Genomic DNA, 27,649 nt, shown 5'->3' with positions numbered 1-27,649 from the left:
TACTGCAGAGCATTCAAATCAATACAGCCTGTCACTAGAAGTGTGCTGGAAGAAACTCCTGTGTAAGCAGCCTTTTGTGTGTGCTTGTACAGCCTGCACAGACGTGCACAACCCAAATATGGCTGCAGGAAAAGATAGTACAGAAAAACATGGGTCTAAAAATTAAGAAAGGGATTGAAATGCTCCAGTATTCTGTTTTGGTCATTGAAAAGATTCACTGTTTACACAGAGACATGCAGTTTTTCTGTAAAATCAACAACATGATTAATGCAATTGCTGTTTGGGTAGGGCTCATTTTAGAAAGGTATAAAGTTGCTAAAATTATTTGAGTTAAATAAGGACTATTCTCCTGAGGAATGCGGTGTCTAGCACTTTTCACGTACAAGCTGATAAACACAGTAAAGTCATTTAGCCCTTCCACGTCTTTTCTCTCTATGAAATACTAAACACTGTCTTAGATGTAAAAAATGTGTTATTGCCAGCTGCTTCTATTTTTTTGGCAATGTGTACACTATAAATTTCCATTAAGATGATTTAGGAAAAATCACTGATTAAATTTCACAATGTGTGTGTTGGAAGTTGTCTTTTGTAATAGATTTTATTTATCTGATACAGAAAAAAGTGGTGTTTTGTACAGAGTATTTATTATATATGTTGTATATCTGTAATATATCTAAAGATGTGGAAATATCCTACGTCTTTTTTGCTTGCATTAGTTTATCTATCTTAGATTAAAAGTTCCAAAATATTCTAAATTAGAAACTTAAAAAAATCGTACTGATTTAGAAACTTACAAAAAAAAAAAAAAAACAAAAAACCCTACAGAGTGTTTCAAATGCAATGGAAATTAAATATTTTTTTTTCGCCAGAAGTCACTTACACTCGCACCCTCCCAACAGCACAGTGCAGACGCAGCCGGCGTTGCCCGGGTGGCTGTGCCGGGGTTATCGAGCGCTGGTGCTGCAGCAGCCGCAGCCGCCGCTCGGGACAGCGGCCCCGGCCGCGCACCTGCTCAGCCCCGCCAGGAGCCGCTCCCGGGCGGCGGGACGGGCACGGGGACCGAACCTGAGGGCGCAGCGCTGCCGCCTCCTCCCCGCGGTACTGCCAGCAGCTCCTCCGACCGCACCGGCTCCCGCGCGGGGCTGAGAGCGGCTCCCGAGGCCGGGGGCGGCCGGCGGCGGCGCCGGGCCCGCGCGGTCCGAGGCTCCCGCCCCCCGCGCCTCCTCACGGCCCCTGCGGGGCGGGGCCAGCGCCGCCCGGCCCCAGCGGCTCCCGGCTCCCGGCTCCCGCCGCGGGGCTCGGAGCGAGCGGGGGCCGTGCCCTAAGCCATGGCCGGGTGCGGAGCGTGGCTGTGCTGCGGCCGCCCTCCGGCCGTGCTCCTCCTCACCTGGCTCTGCGCGCCCCTGCTCGGCCAGCCCGGAGCCTCACACGCGGGTAAGGCGGCTCGGGGCGGCCCCAGGGGGTGAGGGTCGGCCGCTGGGAAGAAGAGTGAGGGGTGAAAAGCGCTCTGGTGAGGAGCCAGGAGAGTGGCTGAGGGGAGGGCTCGGCCGGCCGGGGGTTCCGAGCCCTCCTGGCGCTGTGTGGGGCCGCCGGGGACGGAGCGGGCGGTACCGTGGCCCGGGGGTCTGCGGGCGCCGCTGCCCTGCCCGGCTGGAAGCGCGGGCAGAGGGAGCGGCCCGTGAGGGGACGGGGTGAGGCGGGATTGTGCGGGGGGAAGCTGTCGGAGATGGGGCTCTCTGCGCAGCAGCTTCGTTTTCCGCGCCGTCAACTTTTTCCCGGCCGAGGTTAAGGTAAGGCAGGTGCCGGGTGCGGTGGCGGCTGCTGAGGGAGGATCGCGGGGCTGCGCTGGCTTTAGGAGAACAAGCGGGACCTGCGGGGAGCGCTGTCAAACGGGCTCACCAGGGCTGCCCCCTCGCAGGAGAGGGGGAAAATGTCTGTGCTAAACTATAGCTTTTCAGATGCATTATCAGTCCTGAATGCCTCACATTTCCTTACATTACATACACTTCCTAAATGTGCATATGTATAACGCTTTATAGATCTCAGCTGCTATAGCTTTCAGGTTTTTGTCTGCTCACTTTCTGAGAGGAGGTGCAGTTGTAGGTTTGTGATGCATGCTCTGCATCTGGTACAGAGGTCAACTTGCAGAATATGTTTTAATAACTGTAATTTCGCATACGGATGTGTCTGCACATGAAAACAACCCTCTTAAGTATTTATAACACAACTGTCTTTAGTTTAGTCGTGCATCATTTCTTTGACTTCAAAAGAGGCAGTCTCATAATTTAATCAGGATTTAACTTTCCGAGTTGAAGGATGTAAAATAGCATGTGAAGCTGGAGTGTTTATAGAATTACACAAAGATTAAAGGAGCAAAATCACCTCTCTTCCGCAGATTTATTTAGAAACAGTTGTTCCAAAATGTTGCGCTGATATAATTTGTGAGTACATTCCCAAGAGTCTTGCAGAATGTCTTGAAACCATAACCACAACAATTAAAGGCAGACAGAAAATTAATGAAAGATAAATTTGAACGTTTTTTTATATTAACTGAAAATTGAAAAAGCGATTGTAAATATAGTTTATGGAAAGTTGATTGTACCAACATCTAAGTTTTATTTCAGCCTACAAATACTCAGTCTGTTATTGCTGAATGTGATTTAAAAGACTATTCTTTGTCCCAACATTTGGAAAAGTAGTGTTTTTCCTGTTCCTCATGACAGAAGATGCAAAATCATTATGTTACATTATATGATTTATAGGACTGCATGGAATTACCTGCAGTCAGGATAAACCAGGTTTTGCCTTTTGGCACAAGCCAGCAGTTTTGACTTCACTGAGAATTGGTTTTATACAGTGTGGCTAAAGTTTCTTTTCATAACTTGTTTTTTCTAAAATAAAATGAAATTTGCTATAAGAGTGCTTATAAATTAATTTAGTGTTTCCTTCAGTTAATAGTGAACCAATATTTTATCTTGGCTAACTCTGAATTGTCAGGAGAAAATACTTGCTGATTTAAAATACAGTCAAAGTATGTTTTGTGCTTGCTCTGAATTTTCAGCTAACAAGTGAGACTTGAATACCCAAATGGAGCTGAGGTTAACAACAACCTCTAGCCCAGCCCTCCTGTGCTGTGCTGCAGACCTGTGATGGTGTTTCCCTGGCACTTCATGCACCCAGGCATTTTCCACTCAGTTTAACAGATCAAATCCTTCTCCCTCCCCAACAGAAAGCTGCAAACCTTCCTGCCTGTATGGGTTTCTTGTGATTTTTCTCTTAAAATATTTTGTGCTTTCCTTAGTGGTTCTTAAGGGGATAAATGTGAGCCTTGATTCGTGGAGAAGTGCCTGTGTTGATTTGTAGAAGGAACTGTGGAAGGAAATACTTGCATAGTTTCCCACTTTTTAGAATGCTAAAACCCAGGGTTTCTGTAATATTATAGGTTTTGAAATCTCCTCATCTGGTTTTGAGCAATGTAGCTGATTTCTGTGAGCTGTAGGATTCTGTGTTCCAGTGTATCCAAGACTGGAATGGAGCTGAGTGGGCAAAACACTGCTGAGGCAGAAGGTAAGGCTGGTGCCCAAAGTCTGCAGCGCCCAGGGCTGCACTGGCAGCTGGTGAGAATGAGAAGCCCTGGCCTGTTTCTTATTTCCATAAGGGAACTTTTCCATAAGTTTTACGTACATTTCAGATTTATGTTTAATTCCATGACACGTAGCCTCTACATTTATAAATGGTTTTACTTACCAGATTCTACATACTTGTTCTTCCTTGTGCTATCTGCACTTCTGTACAGCCTTTTTGCTGCTTGATTTCAGCATTCCTCAATGCTGACTTCACATCCATCTTTGGTGTCAGCAATCAGTGAAAATGATGGAATGATTGAAAATGGTACAAAGAGAGATGCCAAAATCCTGGATCTGTTACAGGAACGTCCTCCTGCCGTCAGCAGGACAGGATTTTCCCTGACATGCAGCACCTTTTCCTGTGGCCTGGCTGTTGGGCAGGGAGGAGGATCCCAGTTCTGGCTGTGGGAGCTGAGTGGAGCACGCTGGTGTCAGTGAGCGGGGCAGGAAGGGCTGGGGCAGGCACAGGCTGCAGGTACAGCTGCAGGTCACTGTCACTGTCACTGCTGTGCCAGCCGTGTCTCTAGGGAGGTCTGAAGCTCTTTGGCATGGGGTGTGGACTTGCCCTCGAATCCATAGCACGGGCGCTCAGAAAGGAATGGTTGGTGGTTCAATTAGCTCTTAATCTAAAGACTGACTGTCAGTTCACATCTATTTCTTGGTGAGTTTACAAACTACATGGCAGTCTCTTATGGTTATTAGCCAAACTTGTACGTGTATTCAGAAATATGTGCCATAATTATACCTTGTTGCTAAGCTGTTAGGGAGTAGTTTCATTCTCCTTTACAACCATCAAGTTGTACCTTTAACATTTTAAATTTGAATTGAATGTGAGAAACACCTTCCCTACTTTCTGTGAGCAGCTCTTGTACCTCTGTGCATATTGGTAAGTACTAAGCAGTATTGCAGTTCCAAGTTCCTCACAGTTTCATGTCCAATATATGTCATTTTATTTTGCTCCTGGTTGGCTGGAGGTTGATGTGCTAGGTAAGAGAGAAGGCACAAATCTTCCCAGTAACTTTAATCCACCTTTTCCATGCTTGTCAGTGTGGTGATAGGGTTTACCTTTATTTTTTAAACAGGGGAAGAGAAGATAATTCTGGAAAGTTCAGAATGTAATCATTGGCTTTTCTGACTTCTATTCAGTAAATAGAATAAAGTTAGTATTGCTGCTTTAACTTACAGACATCCTAGTTAAGATGATTGTGATCTTTCTAAATGCTTGCTGTTAATTAAACGCTTGACTGTGATTGGATTCTGGGCAATTGCTAATGCATAGAAGGAAAAGTAGGCCAAAAAATTAAAGACCATGCAGGAAGTATGACTCATGATCCTTTTCAAAGGGTCAGAGGAATCAGTATAAAATAAAACTTCAATTTAATACATTACACCTGTCTTTTCTACCTAATGAAGTAACGATGGGAGATCATCTCATTAAATATACTAGAGTACTGAAGGCAGGGATTCTGTATATATTCCTTCACCTTCCAGATTTCCAAGGAAATTATTAGTTGTAGTATCTAGCAGTTAGATTTGTGGATAAGTTTGTGTTATAATACCCCAGAGTTAAAGAATGTAATGTTAACTGCAAAGTATGGATGTTTTGCAATGTTTACTGTCCTTAGTAGTGTGGGTTTGTTTTTTTGGGTTTTTTTTTTTCTGTAATGGTATATGATTAAAAATATGCATAAGTAATATATATTACTTCTGAATATCCATGTTAACATTAATTCTAATGTTAACATTACACTTCTAGAAAATGACCCTTTCCCTTTCCCCATGGGCCTCCTTTTGCACCCAGTAGTGATGTAAAGAAAACCTGAAATCATTAACACTCAATTCTGTCAATTAGAAAATGATTTGAGTTACACTGTTTAAATTAGAAAATGCTTTGAACTGTGCTGTTTAATGTATAATGATACAGTGTTACACTGCACTGCCAATCTGTCTCTTAGACTCTTCATCTAAGGAAGTGCAGAGGAATACAGAGTTCAAAGAAAGCTTGTTATTTGGAGAAGCATGGACTGTGGTGTTCCCTATTTAAAAACAAAGATTTATGAAAATATGTCTAGAATCAAGCCTGTAACACTAAGTATTTCACTGGTAATTCTTATAAAAGGAATAATGTTGCTAAATCATGTTAAGATGCTAGGAAATTTAATCCCATAATGGTACAGTAAATTACAAAAGTGTTATTCTTTTGTAAAACCCATCTTTTGTTTCTTATCTACAACATTTAAAAAGTTAGCCATTAGCAGCCCATGTGAAATTATGACTTGAGAATGTTATCAAGATAAATAGACATGTACATGTTTCATCATGCTACTCATGCATCTGAGGCCCATGTGATGTTTCACCCTATTTTCTAAATAGTTCTTCCAAAGTACTTTAATAAAAAAGTTTGTTAAACACCTATGGAGGAAATGGTGGAACCCAATTTTTAAATACAATGTTTTCAAGGTCAAGTGTTTCATTAGAATTTTTACATAGCCTTTGTCAAAAGCGTTCTCCAGCTACTTCAGAGTTTAAAAAAATTGAATCATTAGTCTGCTTTGTGCATAAACATTTGTTTCCTTTGTGCAGAATTAAAATTTAGGCCATCCAACCTCATATGTGATTTAGGTGTGTTGTTTTGGGGTTTTTTTGTTGCTAAATGTGGACTTACACTGAGGGGCAGTGAGAAGAATTGAAGGTGCAAATAATAAAGAAAACATTGGGAGTTGTCATTGGGAGTTGCCACTGAACAGTGCAGAGAGCCACCTTTGATTTAAGCTGCAGAGGTTCCCTGGCCTCAATAGAAATGAAACCACACAAATACAGGCCAGCTTAGAACTGCCCTTCAAAGGCTACAGATCTTTTAAGTATTTTTTAGTACTCTGAGCTGCTGGCAGGGGGAGTGTTGCCATAATCTCTTGCCATCTGATTTAGTATGAGATTGTACTCTGAGTTGTTTGTTTGCTAATCTTGCTAGTCACAGGTTTTAACCTCTTTCTGTTTTTCTCCAGCCAGCAGAGGTACTCTGCTGCCTTAAGCCACTAAGACTGTTCTACTTGTTTTCCTCTCTTTACATTTTTTCCACTTGTCACCAGCTCTTCACAATTTTTTATTGATGTTAATACAAGGAGTAACTAAGAATCACAGCCCCTTGTTGTAATCTTAAAATCATAGATACATGGAAAAGAGATATAAAACATATGCAGTCTGTGTAACAAATTATTTGAATGGCCATGTTAAATAAAATGTACAGGGTAGGGGTGATTACTTATTTTGTTTTTGCCAAGTCTTAATATACTCTTACCATTCCCAGCTCCTCATGGAGCTCTCCTTTGTTAAAGAAGTCTTTTCTAGACCAGTTTGCCCCAACGTATTAATAAAGAGAATAAACTAGAAATATTGAAAAGTGTGGATACATCTGTGATCAGATAAAGAAAGAAAGAAATAATTGAACTGTATTGTTAGTAAATAATGGTCATTGTAATAGATCAGTGAGTATACTATAGGTCTGAGTATAAAATGCTTGAAAAATAATCTAAGTATATAAAGCAGTAAAGGAACATATCCCCTTTTATATATATAAAGGAACATATCCCCTTTTAGCATAGCAGAGGAGATGCTGTGTTTTAAGAGAAGCTTCATCTGGAAACAACATGTACCCTGAAGATGCTCTATTGTTGCACAGGAGGTTGTCTTACAGGAGCACAGAAATGGTGAAAGTGCAACTTTGCCTCTGCATTGCTTCAAGGTCAATTAATTGAGAGATAATACCCAGCTGCATAGTCAGTCTTAAATTCAGTTGAGAGTTGTAACTGGAGGAGGGAAATGTAATTAATGCTAATATAAAAATCAAGTATTTATGAAATATTAGGCTGAAATATACACAAAACCATTCATAATTCAGGAAATAGGGATATAGAAATAGAGAAATTAAGTTGTGTCTTCAGGAAGCATTCTTTTGGATGTCTGTAAAATGTAGGCCTTGGCAAATCTGGCTATAGTTACAAATAGGAAAAATTCCTTGGCTAATGAGGATATACTGAACCAGTTAAATATATTTTTGGCACTTGTACATTTACAAGGTAACTTGTACATGTGCAACATTCTCTTGCTGGATCCTTTTTGCCAGCAATTCTTCTGTCCTGTGAGTTTTTCTGTATCTGCCTGAGCTATCTCAGTGGTACAGTCTAAGTTGCCCATCAGTTCTTTGCACATGCCACAAGTCAGAAAGATTTGTATTTTGAAACAGAAGGGTGACCTGTCTTAAAACCCAAATGTTGATTCAGCCCACAGCAAGAACCATTCAGCAGCACATTAGGGTAGGGTAAGACTTGTAGGAAAAAGTGTGGTGGTGTTGTTCACAGGGGTCTAAGGAAGAGAGAAGAGATGAGGATCTGACTCCATGTTTCAGAAGGCTTGATTTATTATTTTATGATATATATATTATATTAAAACTATACTAAAAGAATAGAAGAAAGGATTTCATCAGAAGGCGAGCTAAGAATAGAAAAAGAATGGAATGATAACAAAGGCTCTGTCTCAGACAGAGAGTCTGAGCCAGCTGACTGTGATTGGCCATTAATTAGAAACAACCACATGAGACCAATCACAGATGCACCTGTTGCATTCCACAGCAGCAGATAACCATTGGTTACATTTTGTTCCTGAGGCCTCTCAGCTTCTCAGGAGAAAAAATCCTAAGGAAAGGATTTTTCATAAAATGTGTCTGTGACAAAAAAGGGGTCCTGCTGCTCCCACTGTGCTGATCCTGTTTCTTAAGCTACATTCTGCTTTTGCTGCTACTATGACACTTCAGAGAAATCTGCTTAGTGTGTAAAATAATAATATTTCTACTGGGCTGCCCCACAGCTGCAGTGCCAAGGGCAGGGACCTGCCTTGCTGAGCTCTGCAGTGCTTTGGCTGTTTTCACCAAAGGACCTGTACATGGAGCCTTTTGCAGCACAGCAGTCACACTGCAATGAACACAAGGGAACTTAAAACTTGGGCTGCCCATCTTAGTTTGTCTGGGCTGCAGTGGCTGCAGTCACGTGGGACTGGGTTGGGTCAGTTCAAATTAATGGCTTGAGTGGTGTCAGCCAGGCCTCTGCCACAAATGCCAAGTGGTGGAAGGGTTCCTCAATCTCTGAGGTAGCTTTAGCCAGTTTGGTGGGAATGAGAACTGCTGCCCTATGCAGGTGTGACCCTACCTGGTGTACAGTGTAGTCAGCCAGGCAAGTCTAAAATCCCAGTCCTCTTCAGTGTCTATGAATTGCTGATTTATTGAATGTTGATGGTAATGAACTTCAAGTAGACATTATTTATGCTGCCTCTAATTGATACTGTGTTTCCTTTAGCTTATTTTTTGAGAAAGATTAGATACTACCAATGTTTTTTCTGCTTGTATCGTTCCTAGTTGATCTACTTCTGTTATGTTGACTAAATTCACCTCCTCTCCAAACAGAGTAATGTTAATCTTTTAAATCTCTCCTTGTATGGATGACTGTCTCTGGTTTTAATCTGTTTATGTCATTCTCTGGTGATTTTCTGCTTCTGATACATCTTTTTTTAGATGGATGCTGTTAGTAAGCACATGATTTCTAGAGAAGTTGTGCCATAGATTTATGTAATAGAATAATATTTTAGATCTGCATTTAAAAGAGATGGTGGTGAGCTCCTTTCTTTTGTTCATGCTGTCCCTTAAACTGATGATAACAGTTGCTAGGTCTTTTTTAGCAATAGCTCCCTTTTAAATTTCATTGGTAAGTAGTAAAAATCTTTATCTAGAACATGTCAGTATTTTCTGGTGGTCATTCTAACTTATGTCTGGGCATTGGAGACCCTTCCATGTAAGGTGATGTGTGTAGTTTGTGCTTCTCGAGGCAGCAGCCATCTTCAGGTCTATCACAACACCTTTGAAAGCTGTTCTTACTCAAGTTATTTAGCTAGACTCTGATCTTCCCTTTTTTCCTCCCCTCTCGCTCCATCTTCCCCAAAATGACCCCTTGAGAGCTATGAAGAAGAACTAGAAAGGTGCATCCTAGGCAGTGTAACATTAGAATGGGTAGAGAGTCAACTGGTAAATAGTTTGGCATATGCATCTAAGATAGAAAACAGCGTGAGGGAAAGTGCTCTACAAGTGCAGCAAAATTTATACATGGTAAATGTGCCCAAACATAGAAGAAATACATGAAACAAAGAGACTGAAGTTTCAAACTGGATTACAAGTTATGCAGTATGCTACAGGTGTGTGATGTGGATGTAGGTTGACAGAATTTCAGTCCCTCATAGATCAGCTTTCTGGTTTAGAGGAGTGCCATAGTTGCATGGCATTGGGTAAATGATGTAAGAGCTTTTTGCCTGCTGAGATTATCTTAATGTTCTTGAGTCATCAATTTTAGAAGTGTGATAATGGTATGAGGATGCCAATAAAACCAGGTAACTTTATAAAATTCTACTTCCATGACCTTGGGCATGCTTCTAGAGAGAAGGGGATGAGATGAGAAATTGAACTCTGCATAAAAAAAGCTGTAACTGTTTGGACATAAGAATGCAGATGTACACTGCTCATTTGAATCAATGTTAATAATTTTTTTTTTTAAATACAGCTGTATCTGAACCTTCTTTTATTGCTAAAAGTGAAGATCGTTTGTTTAAGCATTTATTTGAAGACTATCAAAGATGGGTTCGTCCAGTGGAACGTTTGAATGACACAATAAAAATCAAGTTTGGCCTTGCAATCTCTCAGCTAGTAGATGTGGTATGTATAGTAAATAAGTTTTTTTTTTTTCCCAGTAACTTTAAAAGGAGCATAATTTCATGTGAAATAATTGTGCCTGTTAAACACAATAGATTAAGCATCTTAAATTATTATCTGTGTAATAAAAAATGCCCTGTAGATGAATATATAATGTTCTCATATAAACATATTTAGTGATTAGGATGCTTTCAGCAGTGTGTTTTGTATTTTAAGTTACAGACCTCTGTGAACTAAAGCAGCTATTTCCTATGGATAGATTATTTTTTGTGATATATGCTTTATTTTACAGGATGAAAAAAATCAATTGATGACAACAAATGTATGGTTGAAACAGGTATGTGTAAATATTGATGAAAATTTCTGAAGCTTTATAACTGCAAATCAACATTTAGGAGAAACTTTTCTAGTTAATTGTATATTCAAAAAACTTAGCTCTTGCAAGAAATTTTATTTCACATAGTATCTTTATAGAATGGCCCTGGAAGTGCTTTAAAGGATTAATTGTGACAAACCTCTTAAGAAAACCATAACAAGGTCAATAAAAATTCACCAGATTAAAAGTAATATGATATGGCATTGCATGACAATTTAATATACCAAGGTGTACATAACCAACCATAAATTGCTGCTCCAGCAGGAAAGTTTTTATTCAAAGATTTTATTAAGAAAAGTATGGCTGGTGTATTCTTCTGTATAATATTTATGAGATCTTTTTCCTGTGGGATATTTGAAATTATTTGATATACATTACTGTAGAATTCCAGTTTCAAAGTTAAATATGCTTGCTAGAAGGAAATACTTTTTTCTCTTAAGATTATTTGGGTTTGGGCAGGAAAAAGCCTCAGAGTCCTGTACTAAACTTAATTGCCACTATTTACTCAGGTAATGCTGCTCACAAATCATTCTTGATTTAACTTAAAAGAATCTTTGCAGATGCTGGGTATACTTACTAGCTTATGGAATTATTTTTGTTTGGGCTAATTCCTTTCTGTTTGTTTATTTGATTTTTTTCCTTTTGCTTCCCAGTTTTTTCTTTTCAGTAACTGTAATTTTAGGCCAAGTTTTTATTTTTTAGGAAAACTTTGAGATTAGTCAGCAAATATGAGATGGCCATGTGGGCTGATGATTCTTTGTGTCCTCTTTAATAGTTTCTGCAGGTCTTCTTGAAGTTGAACCAGTTTTAAAAGTTGGAGCCTGATGGGGTTTTTTTGTATAATGAAAATGTTGAAATTGTTTCTGATTAGCTTCCAGTCATTGGTATTCATCCAGAACAAGCTTTTTTTCAAATTTAATTTATACAATCAAATTACATTATAATAGCTCTTACTTATAAATGCATGCTCTGAAAAAGGAACATCATATCTTAAGTTCTGTACAGAAACATTGTCAAGCAGCTCTTATAACAGAAAACAAATACTGAATGAGTTAACTACATGCCTGTTCAGCAACTTCATTGTTTTATGCAGATTTTAGTTCAGTTTGATTGTTGTTAATTGCCCTGTTATCTATGTTCATCTGGTATCACCCTGCTGAAATCCACTTCCCAATAATACTGATTTTTACATCTCACATATCCACAGGAATGGATAGATGTGAAATTGAGGTGGAATCCTGAAGACTATGCAGGAATAACATCTATCCGTGTCCCATCAGATTCTATTTGGATTCCAGATATTGTGCTGTATGACAAGTAAGGTTTGAATCTTTTCATGCAAAATGCATTTCCTTCATAAAACCTGCTTCTAGGAGGCTCATTGGATAGACATAATGTGTACATTTAGTGGGCTGAAGAACCTGTGGAAGAACTTGCCTCTGAATGCAAATAGACTTTGTTGCCATGTTAAGTGCTCAGATGTTTTGCTTTACTTCTGAATGGAATTTCTAGTCCCTTTGAAAAGGTTATTTCCGTTTTGTTGTGTGAACTTTTTTCTTTATTGGAGAAAAATATCTTGCACATTGCTGGGTATAAATAGTGTAGTGTGATGGAAGTAACTAATTATGCTGTTGTAGGTCATATTCAGCATGGAATTAAAGTCAGGTACATTTAACTGTAAGGGGAGGGTTGGATTGGTTTTGACTTTTTTATTTTGAAAATTAACAGATTTCAGAAACAAGAACTTTTGAATTAACCTTTGTGCACAACCCAGGTGCACATACAGTGCTTTTACATTTCCAGACTTGTTGAGTCAGGAAAAAAGGCTGTGATTGTAAATTCAAGTTTGGGCACAAGTATGATTTTACCTGTTTAGTGACTCTTTTTCTTCAATAATTATGGTTTGGCTGAATTTAAAAGTACTTATTCTGTCTTACTAATAGAGACACCAGAGCTGAGTCCTGCTTTTAAAGAGCAGCATTTTACAATGTTTTCATAAGTCATTGGGACCCTAGAAAGTTGCACAGATCTTTTCAGGACTTGAAAATATTCTTCAGTCTTCCAAAGCTCTTTACCTATGTTAGCTTCTGATTTGAGGGGAAAAAGTTGACTATGAAGACAATACAAAATTTTGGCTATCAAGGGATAGACAGCTGAAATGACAATAACAAAGCATAATTTGTTCTTTAAATACATCCCCACAGCCCATTGTAATTGCCTGTAATTTATCTCTTCTTTCAGTGCAGATGGACGTTTTGAGGGAACATCTACAAAAACTGTGGTAAAATATGATGGCACCATTGCTTGGACTCCACCAGCAAACTACAAAAGTTCTTGTACCATTGATGTAACATTCTTCCCCTTTGACCTTCAAAATTGCTCAATGAAATTTGGTTCCTGGACTTATGATGGCTCACAGGTTGATCTAATTCTTGAAGATTATGATGTTGACAAAAGAGATTTTTTTGATAACGGAGAATGGGAAATAGTGACTGCAACAGGGAGCAAAGGAAACAGGACTGATGGATGCTGCTGGTATCCTTTTGTTACATATTCATTTATAATTAGACGTTTGCCACTTTTTTACACTTTGTTTCTCATTATTCCTTGTATTGGGCTTTCATTTCTAACTGTCCTTGTCTTCTATCTTCCTTCAAATGAAGGTGAAAAAATTTCACTCTGCACTTCAGTACTGGTATCTTTGACTGTTTTTCTTCTTGTTATTGAAGAAATTATTCCATCATCTTCTAAAGTTATCCCTCTGATAGGAGAGTACCTGGTGTTCACGATGATATTTGTGACCTTGTCCATTGTGATCACTGTCTTTGCCATCAACATCCACCACCGCTCCTCGTCCACACACAACGCCATGGCGCCCTGGGTTCGCAAGATCTTCCTGCACAAGCTGCCCAAGCTGCTCTGCATGAGAAGCCATGTGGATAGGTACTTTGCTCAGAAGGAGGAAACAGCCACTGTGAATGGATCAGAATCATCCAGGAACACCTTGGAAGCAGCTCTGGATTCCATCCGTTATATTACGAGGCACGTGATGAAGGAGAATGAGGTCCGTGAGGTGGGTGTGTTAGTCCTGCTGCCCTGATTTTGTACAAGTGCAAATTAGGAAACTCAAGGGCTTTACTGGGCAGTTGCATATTAAAGATGTGCTACAGATTTCCAGCTTTTGTACTTCACTGAAAGTTGTGTAGTTATTTCCACTGGAAAAAAAAGTGCAAATATGGTACAATACTGAGACTATTTGGCTGATACAGTGCAGTATTTGGGGTTTTCAAAAGTCTTTTGCTGTTTTCTATTAGTTCTTATCAATAGTTACACATTGTGAGACACTTGTCTGTGACAAGAGCATGTACTGTAACTGTTCCCTACAGCACTGCTGAGATGACAGGAGAAGGAGCTCTTTTTCACTTTAATGTTGTACCCAAAAGTCTATCTTGAAAAATGCATTTGCCTTATATTTTTCAAATAAATACTGCCAAGGCTTATCTTGCAGCTTTTGATTTCAAATAAAAACAGTTTGAATGCTGTAACTTGTATTAATTTAAATACAGGCTATAGCCATATGTTGGCCATTTTGTGCTCAGATGAAACATGGATTCAATGACTTCCTAAGTGTTCTCTTCTATCCTTACTATTATTTGTCTCTAAGTTTTATCAAAAGATGTCAGAGGCTTTTTTTCAGTGTCAGAGTGCATTTGCACTCTGAATTATCCTTCATGGATGTTTACAACATTTGTGTAAGAGCATTAGAAATCTGTTTTCTTTACATGCTCTTTAATCTAGCACCATTGGTACATCAGAGATTTAAATGCTATTTCCAGTCTGATGTAGAAGTTTGTAGAAATATAGAAGTTTGTGGTGTACTGTCTGTTCCTGATGGCAAAGGCTGAGGTTCTTTCAGTCTGGGAATTGCTGTCTTCAGAAGGCTCTGGTTGCTGAGAGAGTGTTCTCCCCTAGGAGACTAGGAGTAATGTGCCTTCCTCTGATGTGCCTTCTCAGGACTTGATTCTGACAGTGTCACAAGGGATGTGGCCTAGATTTTAAATAAATGTATCTGCTGTACTGTTAAAGCAGCATCTGCATTGTATGAACAACAAAATAGAATAGTTTGCTATTAAATACATAATTTCCTGTAAATTAAGGGTTCACTGTGAGAGACAAGTAGTAAGTATTTTGTTTTCCAAGTGTAATGTTGTTACTATAAACCTTGGAAATTAATATACAGCTGACTGGGGATTCAGTTGTTTTATTATTACTGGGCTCCAGAGAATGCAAGCTTTAACTGTAAAAGTTCTTAATAAACACTAGACAGCTGGTGCTATTGTAGCCTTACATCTTAGGAAGCATTAGGCTTGGGAAACATGGATAGCTCCAGTTCAAATGCAAGACAATTGTTTGGCAGGGTTTTAATTTGCTTGCACAATTATATCTGCAATACTTGCAAAACTGTGTATAGATATGAATAATTTTATCAAAAAAGAAAAAGTAGTCTTGAAACTACTGTGAGTATTCTCCCCAGTGTATAATTCTTTGCAGCTTTCAGCAATTGTTTGTAACACAACAGCTGCTCTGTACTAACAATTTTTAAAAAATTTTTTATTTACTACTTGGGAGGCTTGGTTTTGGTTTTCTGGTTAGTTTTTTGGTTTGGGTTGGTGGTTTTGGTTGTTAGGAGGTTTTTAAAACTTTTGCTTTCAACTCCTACTTGGGAATTCCATTATGATGTCATGTGCCATGTATCCTGCAGTATGTTAGAAAATGGCAGGCCAGTCTCATCTCTATAGATGAGGATGTTTGGTGCTTCTCGGGATCAATTTCTGCATCAAAATCTACATAGCTTATCCATCTTCACAGAGGGAAGCTTGCTTCAGTTCTAACTCCCAGTATAATTATAAAACATTGCTCCAGAGGGTTTTCCCAGGGACATGGTTGGAAAAAGCCTATCTTGAAATAATGAAGAATTGCAGGATTTGGTGCTGTGTTTTTACCTGTTCTTGCACACACTGACCAACTCATGTGCTCTCTGTGTTTTAGGTTGTTGAAGACTGGAAATACATTGCTCAGGTGCTTGATCGAATGTTCTTATGGGCTTTTCTTCTGGTTTCAATAATTGGATCACTTGTGTTATTTATTCCTGTTATTCATAAATGGGCAAGTATAATAGTCCCTACCCATATAGGCAGTACAAATGCATAAAATATTTTTGGAGCTGTGTCCTACTGATCTGGCTCTAAGTTTTGCAGTACCTCTGTTTCCATGCATGTTCTTTCTAGGCATGTTTCTGGTAGAGTGAAAAAAAAAAATCCAGAACTAGAAAATTAGGTTTATCTTAAAGCATGGCATTCCCAGGACACACAGAAGTCAGTCTGCTTATTGCCAGTCTACTGAGTTACTGCCAAGCCAGGTCAGAATTAAAAGAACCTTTTCTAGCCATGGTATGTATGATTTATCAAAAAAGAAGACTCTGACACCTACTGTGATAGAGAAGGATTTCAAATTTTTAATGATCATCACTGTAGTCCAATTATTAAATTACTATATAAATCGTTATACTGAATATTAAATATTTGCAGTTACACAGTAGAGTTGCTTATTTCAATTTAGTATACAAAGGTGAATTTTCATCAGTTCTCTTCAGTGTGTTGTAGAAGTCTGAAATTTCACCAGAATAATTTAAAATAATATAAGTTAAACTTCCTGTATACATAATATACAACTAAGAACAGCAATTTGGCCATGTTTGGCCTTTATAAAATTTCAGTGCAATTTGCTGCTAAATTTTAAAGCTTGTTAATTCTGTGATACCAACATGAGCATTTAATAAGCCTTAAAAAGCCTAAAGCATGTGTGTATATTGATATCTCCATCAGCTTTGGAAAGGAAGCCAAAGGCAGTTAACTCACTTCCCAAGGAGCATAAGTATTCTAAGGGGCTGGAACATTCAGATTTCTTCAGTCTTGATGAAGAATTTGATATAGTGTGAGTTTGCAGAAATGTTCATTATTTCCTGTGTCCGGATGTTTCTCAGAATTTAGATTTTAAGCACAGGCAGAAGGAATTTGTGGAGCATCTTTCCGAAGGAAATGGGTTATAAATTACTATGCTGTGGAACCAAATGGAGATGATAAATGATTTTCACATTTGTTTAATTGAACTTGAGAGCTGCCTTGGATTAGTTCTTTCACTTTAAAAACCATATGTAACTCTAAGCAGCAAGGACTTAGAGTTTTCTGAAAATCTTTTTTCCTAAGATCATTGAAAATGAACTTGCAATTTTTCAATTATTCCACTAAAATGCATTCTTTACACTGATTCCAATGCCACCTTTCTTCCTTTCTTAATAGTTTTATTTCTGGAAAAGACTCTAAAATAGTTGGGTGTTTTCCTACACTAAAGTTTTTTCAGTGGTTTTTGTAATATAATTGCATCCTGTAGGCCTAATACAGGAGCAGAGCAGGCTAGAGCAAATCTTAGGAAGTTTTTGTTTGCATGAATTACTACATGAATAATAACATGCTTAGGTGAGAAGTTTTAATGTAAACTGTGATATCTTCAATAATTTTTTTATAGTGATTATAAATTTGAACAATGGATACATATTTCTCCCGGATCTCCTTTAGAAAATCCCTGCACTAATTATAATAATGAATAATATAAATATAATAGTGATTACTCATGTCATAATTTATATATAACTGAATATTTATTTCAAACTGTTTTAATCTGCAGGACACTCTTGGTTTTGTGTAGTTTTTAAAGGCTCCCAGGTAGGGAAATGATATCAGGCAGACCTTTTTTTTCTTACTTTTTTTTTTTTATTTAATAATAGCAGTTAGGGAATTACTCTTCTTCAGTTACACAATTACATCTGATATTGGATATCCATTTTTCCTCTATTCCCATCATAACTTTCAAGGTGAATTTGCAAAGATTATCTGTTTTAATTGATTAATATAAGAGCTTTAACTTCTCAGGATTACTGAGGTTAAACAATGCATCAATGACTTTCTCTGTGTGCAAGTTGCAGAAATACTTCAGATAGCTTGTTTCCTCTTCAAATACAACATTTCTTTTTAAAGTCTTCCATAGGGTTTGAATTACTGAAATTCACTCTTACCTATAGAGAAAGCAAGTGAGTACTTCTGTAGATTATATATATATCTTATTTTTTTTAACTCTCCATTTCATCTCTTTCCCCTTGTTAAATGATGTCTCCAGGCTGCCCAGTTACATCATGATGGGCAGCAAGCACATTGTCCAGTGGAGTCACTCTCTTTATTATAGTAGCTCACAGTTTTTGCAAATGCATGAATTTCTTTTAGGGACTTCTAGTCTGATCATGATAGATTCAGGTAACACAGCTGACACTGGAATCCTTGGGGTCTTCTGCTTATCAGGTGTGTCTGAAACAAGAGAATGTTACTATACTCAGAAGCATGGACTTTTACTTCTGTAACTTACTGCTGAATGTATTGAACTGTAGGTAATACTACCTTATATAGATCTCTGTCACTCACTCAAAATAAATGAAAAAAAGGCACAATTTTCAACAGTTTGATTCTCTTTATTTTCATAAACGTTACATCACTTGATACACTGTATTTCCACAAAGTTTTTGGTTTGGTACAGAGAGAACAGTTCGTATTTTTACAAAATATGATCTGATGACAGTGTTTTGTTGCATTCTTTATTCATGCTCTTTAAATAATCTGCAGTTACTGATTTAAAAAAAAAAAGAGAGAATATATATGCCTAAGCAACAATTTTAGCACACTTTACAGGACTATTTTTGTCTACCTGCCTTACCTTGGCATAAAACACTTCACTACAGCAGGATGCCTCTGTATCCAAACTATCCTATCTGAGTATTTTGATCCTTTGCATCACTTGCAGACTGTCTTATTGTGTGTTTTACTTGTACACAATTCTGAACATCATTAGGTCTGAGCAGGTTTTTTTTTCTGACAGCCTTCACATACGTTGCAGTCTGGGGATACACAGAGTTTGCTTTATGGCTGCTTTATTACCACCATCTATTATTTACCTATTTGTTCTCCTTTTCTACTAAACCCCTCCTCAGTCCTTTCTTGCACTGTGTGGGTCAGTTTGTACAGTAGGTGGCAATGCCTGCACTCCAGCTGTTTGGTACTTGTGCTTCCCACCCTTCTGTCCTTGAGAGGGTATTCATGGAACTCCCTGTGAACTCCTTCCAGAAGATCCTGGCATGCTCTGAGGAAGCTTGGGACCAGACTACAAAACAAACCTAACAGCCCAAAGCATTCGACTCATCGTGACTTTCCAAATACTCGTGTAATTTTCCATTTCTTTATTAACCCCTTCTTAAATCACTCCTATAAAGTTTAACATACTGCCTCCATCTTCTCCAGTGATTGCAGGAAGTAGCTGTAAAGCATAGCTTGTATCACTTTGAGATTAGCTGTCATAAAGGTTCCAAATTCCTTTTTCTGCATTTTGAACAAAGCTGCCTTGGTCAAGTGAAGGTGAAGCCAAGAGAGATCCTTGTTCTACTACATGGAAGAGACAGGAGGTGCTGGGAAAGGGATGCAGAGTTGATTGGCAGTTTTATTTGATTTGACAATGTTTTAGTTAATTTTTACATTTCATCTCCAGCCATCAGAGGTTGTAAAAACAATCCTGCTGTTCCTAGAATACATACCAGGATGAAAACCCATAGAAAAATACGATCAATTACCATGGCAACATATTTCCAATCATCCTGAATCTGAAAAGAAAAAAAAGAATAGCAAGTTGGCATGTTTATTAGGTGAATAAGTTGCATTAGCAGTAATACCGTTTCATAAAAGAAGCACAGTTTTTTCTGTATGTAGATATCCTTATGAATACACAGCTTACACATCTGTTTTCACTGACAAATTCATCTTGAAGAAGCTTTATTTGAATATGCTCTTTGGAGCAAAGCCAAAAGCTGCTGCTTCAAATCCAAAAGGTTTTTCACCAAGACACTGGACTTGAGGAGACACAGCTTCTCTATTCCAAAAATGAAAGTGTAAAACTTTACATTCTTAGATGAACATGTTTGTCCAGAAAATGTTACTGAAACAGACTGTTCCTCTGTTCCTACTGGCCTTTAGGTAGTATGTAAAAAGCAAAGATTAATTGGTATATAATTATTTGGTACTTTGTTATGTAGTACTGAAATTTGACCATTTTCATGCATGATGTAAAATGCATCTCTACCTTTCATGTAAAGAGGGAACCACATTTCAAAAAACCCCTGATTTTTCTAATTTTCTTTTTTTACAGTGAATTTTATAGCAAGAGTGATAATGAAGTATTATATATGTTATATATTATTAGTTACTCAGTGATCATTTTTAGTTACTATTGAGATTACAATTCTTTTTTTTTGTTTGTTTGTTTTTCTTCAAGAATGATAAGAAATTAATTTGTTGGTTTTGAAACTTGTTCTTTTTAGCTTAGAACTTGTTTGTTAAGGGAAACTTAAAAACCCAAAACAACCTTTATTTTCTGTACCAACTAAATCTAAACCTAAATAGATTTCTGATTTAAGTATAAACAAAGTGAAGTTAGAATGAAGTGCTATAGTTTGGGGATGTAAAAACTGTGATGGTGTGGCTACTGCTCATAGTATGTTTGAGGAATATGGTAGAAAAAAACCTTTTCATTTTTTTTCTCCTTTATTGTATTAAAATGCAGCTTTATGAAAGATGCCAGTCCCTGTCTTGCAGCAGTTGCCTCATTTAGCTACAGCACTTTGCAGCAGCAACAGAGTGAGCACCATCATCACAGTGAGGGACATTCACTCTAGATTTCTATTGTTGATGGTAAGCTGTGGGAGGGAGAATGTAACTTTCTACAGGCCATAGGGTCAGCAAATTCCACTATTAAGATTATAACTTGGAAAATCCTAACTTAAACTCTCATGGGATGGATGCTTTGGTGTGTTCCCTTTAATGTGCCTCACTCGGTATATATATTGTCAATAAAGAGATCACTGTGCAGCAGAGCTGCTTCTCAATTATATAAGTTCAAAATTGCACATATTTGTAATACAGCTTGTGTAATTTACTTGCAAAGAATAATGGTTTCTTTTATCTTCTTTGTCTGTTTGTTTGAGATCTTTTTCTTACCAAACACTCTAATGGCAAAAGGTATCTGCAGTTTGAGTAACAGTAAAATATGTTCTTACCTCTTTTGCTTCATTCTGCATTTTCATATTTTCTGCAATGTATTTCACACTTTCAATAGCATCTCTCATTTCTGGTGACAGAACTGAAAATGAAAGCATAGGATCTACAGACTCAGAGCTTGAACTTCTAGTGAGATTGCCACTGAAATCCGAGAACTTGGTGCGCTGATACTGACAGCAGCTGCAGGCCATATCTTGACAAGCAAAGCCATCTTTGCAGCATTTGCTCTCAGAGCCGTTGATGCAATTTAAGTTTGAAAACTCAGAAGTGAATAATGGTTTTGGCTTCTGATTACTCTCTTCATCACTGGCGGGCCTTGTCATGAACATGATCCGGGGAAGTAAGTTCAGGAAAATGGTTCTCACCCACACGGGCATTGTGTGTGTCTTGGGTGTTCTGTAGTGCACATTCAGTACAAATACTGTAATGACAATCGATAGAGTTACAAATATCATGGTGAAAAGGAGGTATTCCCCAATAAGGGGAATTACCAGGGAAGTAGAAGGTATGGTTTCTGTGATAACAAGAAGGAACACTGTTAAAGAGAGAAGCACTGATATGCAGAGTGTCACCTTCTCACCACAGTCTGAGGGCAAATAGAAAACTAATACAGTCAGAAAAGAAATCAGCAGACAGGGAATAATCATATTGATAGTGTAAAATAAAGGTAAACGCCTGATGTAAAGAGAATATGTGATGTCTGGATATATCTCTTCGCAGCAGTTGTATTTGATGTCATGTTTATACCCAGGAGCTTTAATTATAGCCCATTCTCCACTCTCCCAGTAATCTTTCAGGTTCATTGTCGAGCCAATTAGAACTAAATCAATTTTGGCTTTGTCGTAAGACCAGGAACCAAACTTCATGGTGCAGTTCTGATAATCAAATGGGAAGTAGGTTACATCTATTTTACATGAACTTTTAAATATAGCTGGAGGTATCCAGGTCACATCACCCGTGTATTTTAAAAGGGCCTTTGTCTTGTCATCAACCTGGAAATCCCCAACTGCACTGTAAAGCAAGTAAAAATAGCAAAAATTAGAATTATCTACTCCAGGTAGTTTCATACATTCAGATCATATACATGAACTCTTTAATCTTTTTTGGCAAAGTCAGCCATTACTTGTTTACTTGGAGCTGAATTGCTCATGCAAGACTGACTAAGTGACCATCATAAATTTGCGTGGTTAAACTGAAACAAACAGCTCTATAAACTCACCAGGAGGAGCTGAAAGCAAATATTCTCCCTTATTAATAGCATGGCTTGGTGCAATCAATATTCAAAATGGTAAATAACAGTCTGACTAGATGAGTCTTGTAGGGCCTTTCCAACTGAATTATTTAATTCTATTCTATTCTAGATTGATCAAGAACATCAGAACTCAAGGGGTGATAAGAATATTACTGGTATTTCCACCTCTTCCATGGACAGAGCAGGTAGTAACTATGGAAGGAGGGATTAGGGTTGGGGTGTATCTTTGCATAAGGAGGGTATTTAGTAAGAGGTTAAGTCCTACTTTGCTAACTTATATGATCCAGTTAAGTATATGAAAAAGTAAAATTAAAGGGTAATTTGAAGTTTTAAGGCCCCAGTTAGGAAAGGATGGCATCACTATTGATCCATAGGCCTGAGTTTTGGATCTGTGTAGCTGAGTGTATTTCTATGAGAATTGCATTCTTACAGATCCATTTAGTTATGGTTTGGCTCTTTACAGTCTCAGAAACTGACATCTAAAGTAAGCTTTATCTGTGGCTTTTATTTATCAAAGGTGTCAAATTGTGAATTTGACTGCTAAAAAGCTAGAATTTGCATTCCTTTCAGTTAAAGTTGTGACTTGCAGGGGCTTGTGAAAGCGAAAAGCCAAGTTCACTTTGGCCTGCTCACTTGCAGCTCCAGATTAGAGCTGGCTCCTGCCCAGGGATGCTGACATAGCTGGCATGAAGGTGAGAACAGCAGCGGGGGGATGCAGGACACATGTGTGTTGAAAAGCAGCTTTTCAGTGCATTCAGTGAACTTGCTGCTGATTTTTTTAGAGCTGGTAACATCACCCCTCTCTCCCTGAATTAAGAAGTTAAATACGCAAGAGCCTTACTTGTTATATAAAACAATATCTGGCTTCCAGATCTGGCCAGATGGAACTCGGATGAATTCAGCACCTCCATAGTCTGCTGGATTCCACCGAAGCTTGTAATCATTCCAGATCTAATTATGGTAGAAATGAGTCCATGTTAGGTTTGTGAAGAAATGAAATTCAGTGGACTAGATCTGAACCAAGTGCTGTCATATCACTTCTTGGGTTGATTTATTTTGGATACTACAGTGTTTAGATATTTCTTTAACAAACACATATGTGTGCTGTTTGTTCATATGCAGATTGTAGGGGGGCCTAGATATCTAGATGTTATATACGTATATGACTTAAATATATGTGGCTGTCCCAGGAATGCCTACTTAGTAGCTGGAACAAGCTGAAAGAAGGAATAAGACACTCTCTTTTCAGAGAGTGTAGGATTGTAATAATAACTTTGATCTCAAAAAAACAGGTTTCAATGGGACAGTGGAAACAAGTTCCTGGAGGCTGGTGGCACAAGTTGTGAGCATCAATTGAGGGTCAGAGAGAGCTCCAGCGTGTTATGGCTCAGGTAACGGCCTTTGTCATTAGCACTTGTTAAACCCCATTATAATGAACTTGAGTATCAAGCTAAAGGTGGGAACTAAGTTGGTTACTAGGCTGACTGCAACAGTGAGCAACTGCATTTTTAAAAAGCCTTTTTAACATGAAGTACACATTTTTCATTTGTTGTGACTTTACGGGAGCTAACCAGCACCAAGTGGCGCTGTGCGCGACCTCCGAGCCGAGGTGCTTCCTTTGCGTTGTCTGCCAAGGCAGCGATTTGGAATTTCTAGAGCAAAAATCTTGTATTTAGCGACTGCAGCAAGTGTAGCAGCCTTGCTCTCCTCCTGTCTCGTCCCGTCCCGTCCCTTCCCTCCCCGTCCCCGCTGCTCCCGTTCTGTCCCCGCCTGCCGGGCGGGGCGGCGGCCGCTGGGGGGCAGCAGCGCCCCGGGGAACGGCTCCGGCGACGCCAGCGGCGCGGAGCGAGGCAGCCGGGTCTGCTCTCCCGGCCTCCTGTGCAGGGCTGCTGTCCCGAGATCCTCCCTAATGATGCTCTCCTGGCCTCCTGTCCAGGGCGGTTGTCCCGGGATGCGTCTGTGCCCCGAAGGAGCAGAGCCTGGCGCCGACCCCGCAGGCCGGACGGCTCTTGCGGCCCCGGCGGAGCGGGGAACACTCCCACCCCGGAGGGGCAGTGAGCTGGTGCCCTCTGGGCTGTCACTGAGCGCTACTTACGTGCTTCAGCCACAAGTTGGTTTCCATTATCTGGTTGACCTCGTCCTGGAAAAGAGAGGTGTGTCGGGAGGAGCGCCGGCCCTGCCGCGTTGCCCGGCGGGGCGGTACTCACCACCTTCACCAGCTGCGACATGGACACCTCGAACTGGATGATGACGGGGTCCGAGACGTTCTTGACGGGGCGCACGAACTGGTTGTAGCTCTCGAAGAGGGCCGCGTAGAGCCGGTGCTCGGCCTCGGAGCCGCCGCAGCCTGCGGAGGGCACGGGGTGAGCTCGGGGCCAGCCCCGTGCGGGCAGGGCTGTCCCGGTACGGCCCTGGCTGCTCCCAGCCCCGAGCGGGGCAGGGCTGTCCCGGTTCTGCCCTGGCTGCTCCCAGCCCCGTGCGGGGCAGGGCTGTCCCGGTACGGCCCTGGCTGCTCCCAGCCCCGAGCGGGGCAGGGCTGTCCCGGTACGGCCCTGGCTGCTCCCAGCCCCGAGCGGGGCAGGGCTGTCCCGGTACGGCCCTGGCTGCTCCCAGCCCCGAGCGGGGCAGGGCTGTCCCGGTACTGCCCTGGCTGCTCCCAGCCCCGAGCGGGGCAGGGCTGTCCCGGTACGGCCCTGGCTGCTCCCAGCCCCGAGCGGGGCAGGGCTGTCCCGGTACGGCCCTGGCTGCTCCCAGCCCCGTGCGGGCAGGGCTGTCCCGGTACGGCCCTGGCTGCTCGGCAGCGCTGGGCAGAGCCCCAGCCCCTCCTGAGCGGGCAGCACTGTGCCATGGGGCATTCGCTTGGACTGCGAGGAGAGCAGTGAAAGGTGATGCTACGGCACAGGTTTTCTAACACACGTCTGCAAATGAGTTTTAAAAAAACAGTTTCGGGGAATTACTGAGGAACTTGGGATGCAAAAGCCCTTTCCCCTCACAGTCCCAGTCTCCCAAACCTGGCAAAGCCACAGGGATGTGGAGCAGAGGAAAGTGTAGCCCAACAGACCAGGCCTCTGGTAAGGGGCAAGAAGCCTTGCAGTAGAAAACGAGAAGTTTGCTTTCTAGTCTGAGTCATGATTGCATGAGTACAGGGAGGATAATGAGGATAATGGCCTGCTTCTTGAAATATATTTTTAAAAGGATCAAAATTTGATTAACTGTTACATTCAAAGACTTTTCAGCACACTCGAAGAAATCTGCTATTTACCCCTTTATTATTCTAAGTAGTTTTTATTTATAATAGATTCCTGTTGTCCTTTTGCCACTCATAAATTCAGTTCATCCTACCCTGTGGCCAAGAAAAAAGCTGCAAACTGAAATTCTTAAAAAACAAGGTACTTGACCTGTTTCAGGATGAGGTGTGAGAACCTGTAATTCACACTGCAATTTTACTATCAATCTAGGCAATAACCATCCTGACACTATTAGAAGTCAGTGGCCTTTTATTTTTTAGGGGGCTATCTCTTAAACTCTCTTCTGGACAACACATGCTCATGAATTCCAACTGAAACACCAGAAAAATCGTTTTGTCATTAATGTCATTATGCAAATTTGACAGAGGCACAAACTGAAGTCTGTCGAACATATTCTACAGTTCCTTTGAAACAGAAATATGGATATATATGAAATATGAATATTTGCAAGGACACATTTATTTTCTGCCTGTTTTTAGTAGAAAAAGAGAGGAGGCAGAATTATCTGCAGGTGACAGACTACACAAAGCAGGTGTTACTTCTGAATCTCTGAGACCTCACCTCTCCTTAAGACAAGGGTTCCCCTCATGTTAAACTATTCAGCTAAAAGGTCTTTTGTTTGCTTTTGGTTTTGTTTGGTTGATTTTAACCCCTTGTGCCTTTTCTTGTTCACTTGGAGTACAATTTTGTTTTCAGATTAGTGAAATCATTCAAGTCAATTTGCTAACTAAAAAATGAACACTTTTAAACTGCCAGTCTTGCCCATATTACTTCTTGATATCTTCTATCTCTTAGATTGAGATTTCCTGGAATAAATACCCCCCAGTCTTTTAGGTAAATAATTTTAAATCTAGATCTTAACAACTATTATAGTCAATCCCAAACTGCCAGCCTTTTTACAGGTACCAGCACTCTAATTAAATCTAGCATCCGCTGTTTCTAGAGAAGAAACAGTGCATTCATGTGGGGTTTTTTTGTTTAACTATTTTGTGCTTTCCCTATCTGCAGAGAGATGTGCTGTTTGCAGCACATACTTAAAGCTCTTTAATGTTGTCACTTTCTTATCTTCTCTGCAATATGTGAAACCACACCTTTATGTGTGAGGTGCTTTTCCTTCATGTTAAAATGGCTTTATGTGTCCTGTTTGGCATTTTCAATCAGGACTACTTAACTACTTTGCAAGGATAAACTTAAACACCCCCCCCCCCCCACTGAACAACAAGCTATGTAACAGAAAGAGCTGTACCACAATTCTGTACATTTGCTCCTTAGGTTGGAGAGCGCTTCTGCACTTCTTAAAAACAATTTGCACCAAAACCATCTCCTGCTCCCCTTTCCACCATCAAAGAATAACAGATTAAGGATCACTCTTCCCCTGCCTTCACCATCAAAGATTAACAGATTAAGGATCACTCACCTTGACAGAGAAAGCAAACAGCAGCAGTTAGAAGGAGAGTGTTCAGGCTCTCCATGGTGTTGTGAATTACTGCCTGTGGACAGAGGCTGTTGAGGATGAGCTGCACTGCCAGGACTGTAGGAGCACAGGCAGCAGGGAGGGCTCGGCTCCCTCGATGCATGAAATGCCTGCGAGCAGCAGGCGGCAGGACCCTGAGCACAGCTCTGCGCACTGAGCTCCCATTAGCTTTGCTATGCTGCCCCCTTTCAAGCTACCCAGGCTGTCAGAGCTTTGGGAACGGCAAATAAAGTGCAGGAAAAACAGATGTTATTGTAGGCAAAGAGCAGTCTTCTGGCACAGATAGTGGGTGAGAGTCCTTAAAATGGTGCATAAATGAGCTCGGTAATCTGACAACACTGAAGAGTTTTCCAGCCAGCTGCTATACAGGATCCTTATCTATCAGAAGATCATGCCAATCTGCTAGGGGAAGTTTAATTAATACAAATCTTGTAATTGAATTGTTCTGAAATGAATATCAACATTAGGGATGCCTGATTTAGCAGTGAACTGAGATCATGGGACCTGATTTCCAATTAGGCTGTTGACGTTTTTTCCCTGCTTGTGTCTCATCTCGCAAGAGGATGTGCTGGGTGCCTGACCATGTGAAAAGGATGTGCTGTTCCCAAGAGTAATTAAAGGCATGTGCAATTGGTGGGATCTGTGCCCAGAGTGGTAAACAGCAGCTGGGATCTGGCAAGAATCGGGGGGCTTTGAACGGAAATCAGACTTGACCAA

The 27,649-nt window shown here is 40.1% G+C and overlaps 2 protein-coding genes across 3 annotated transcripts; one reads left to right on the top strand and one right to left on the bottom strand.

Moving 5' to 3' along the window:
• The first annotated feature begins 1,303 nt into the window (after positions 1 to 1,303).
• CHRNA5 (cholinergic receptor nicotinic alpha 5 subunit) lies at positions 1,304 to 18,308 on the top strand. Of its 2 annotated transcripts, none has more exons than XM_066559165.1 (6): positions 1,304 to 1,434; positions 10,226 to 10,377; positions 10,667 to 10,711; positions 11,958 to 12,067; positions 12,992 to 13,814; positions 15,800 to 18,308. In XM_066559165.1, the coding sequence occupies exons 1-6, from the start codon at positions 1,329 to 1,331 to the stop codon at positions 15,959 to 15,961; spliced, it is 1,398 nt and encodes a 465-aa protein (XP_066415262.1). In that variant the 5' UTR covers positions 1,304 to 1,328; the 3' UTR covers positions 15,962 to 18,308. The 2 variants fall into 2 exon arrangements, with proteins under 2 accessions (XP_066415262.1, XP_066415260.1); XM_066559163.1 differs by having other exon boundaries at positions 12,992 to 13,823.
• CHRNA3 (cholinergic receptor nicotinic alpha 3 subunit) lies at positions 18,309 to 27,137 on the bottom strand. Its single transcript, XM_066559162.1, has 6 exons — positions 26,876 to 27,137; positions 24,418 to 24,557; positions 24,306 to 24,350; positions 23,052 to 23,161; positions 20,958 to 21,969; positions 18,309 to 19,508 (listed from the first exon to the last, which is right to left on the bottom strand). Exons 1-6 carry the CDS (start codon positions 27,033 to 27,035, stop codon positions 19,380 to 19,382), a joined length of 1,596 nt encoding a protein of 531 aa, XP_066415259.1. The 5' UTR covers positions 27,036 to 27,137; the 3' UTR covers positions 18,309 to 19,379.
• Positions 27,138 to 27,649: the final 512 nt, after the last annotated feature.

Source organism: Molothrus aeneus, chromosome 13 (assembly GCF_037042795.1).
Source record: "Molothrus aeneus isolate 106 chromosome 13, BPBGC_Maene_1.0, whole genome shotgun sequence".
Taxonomy (NCBI): domain Eukaryota; kingdom Metazoa; phylum Chordata; class Aves; order Passeriformes; family Icteridae; genus Molothrus; species Molothrus aeneus.
This window is presented reverse-complemented; position numbering and strand designations above follow the sequence as displayed.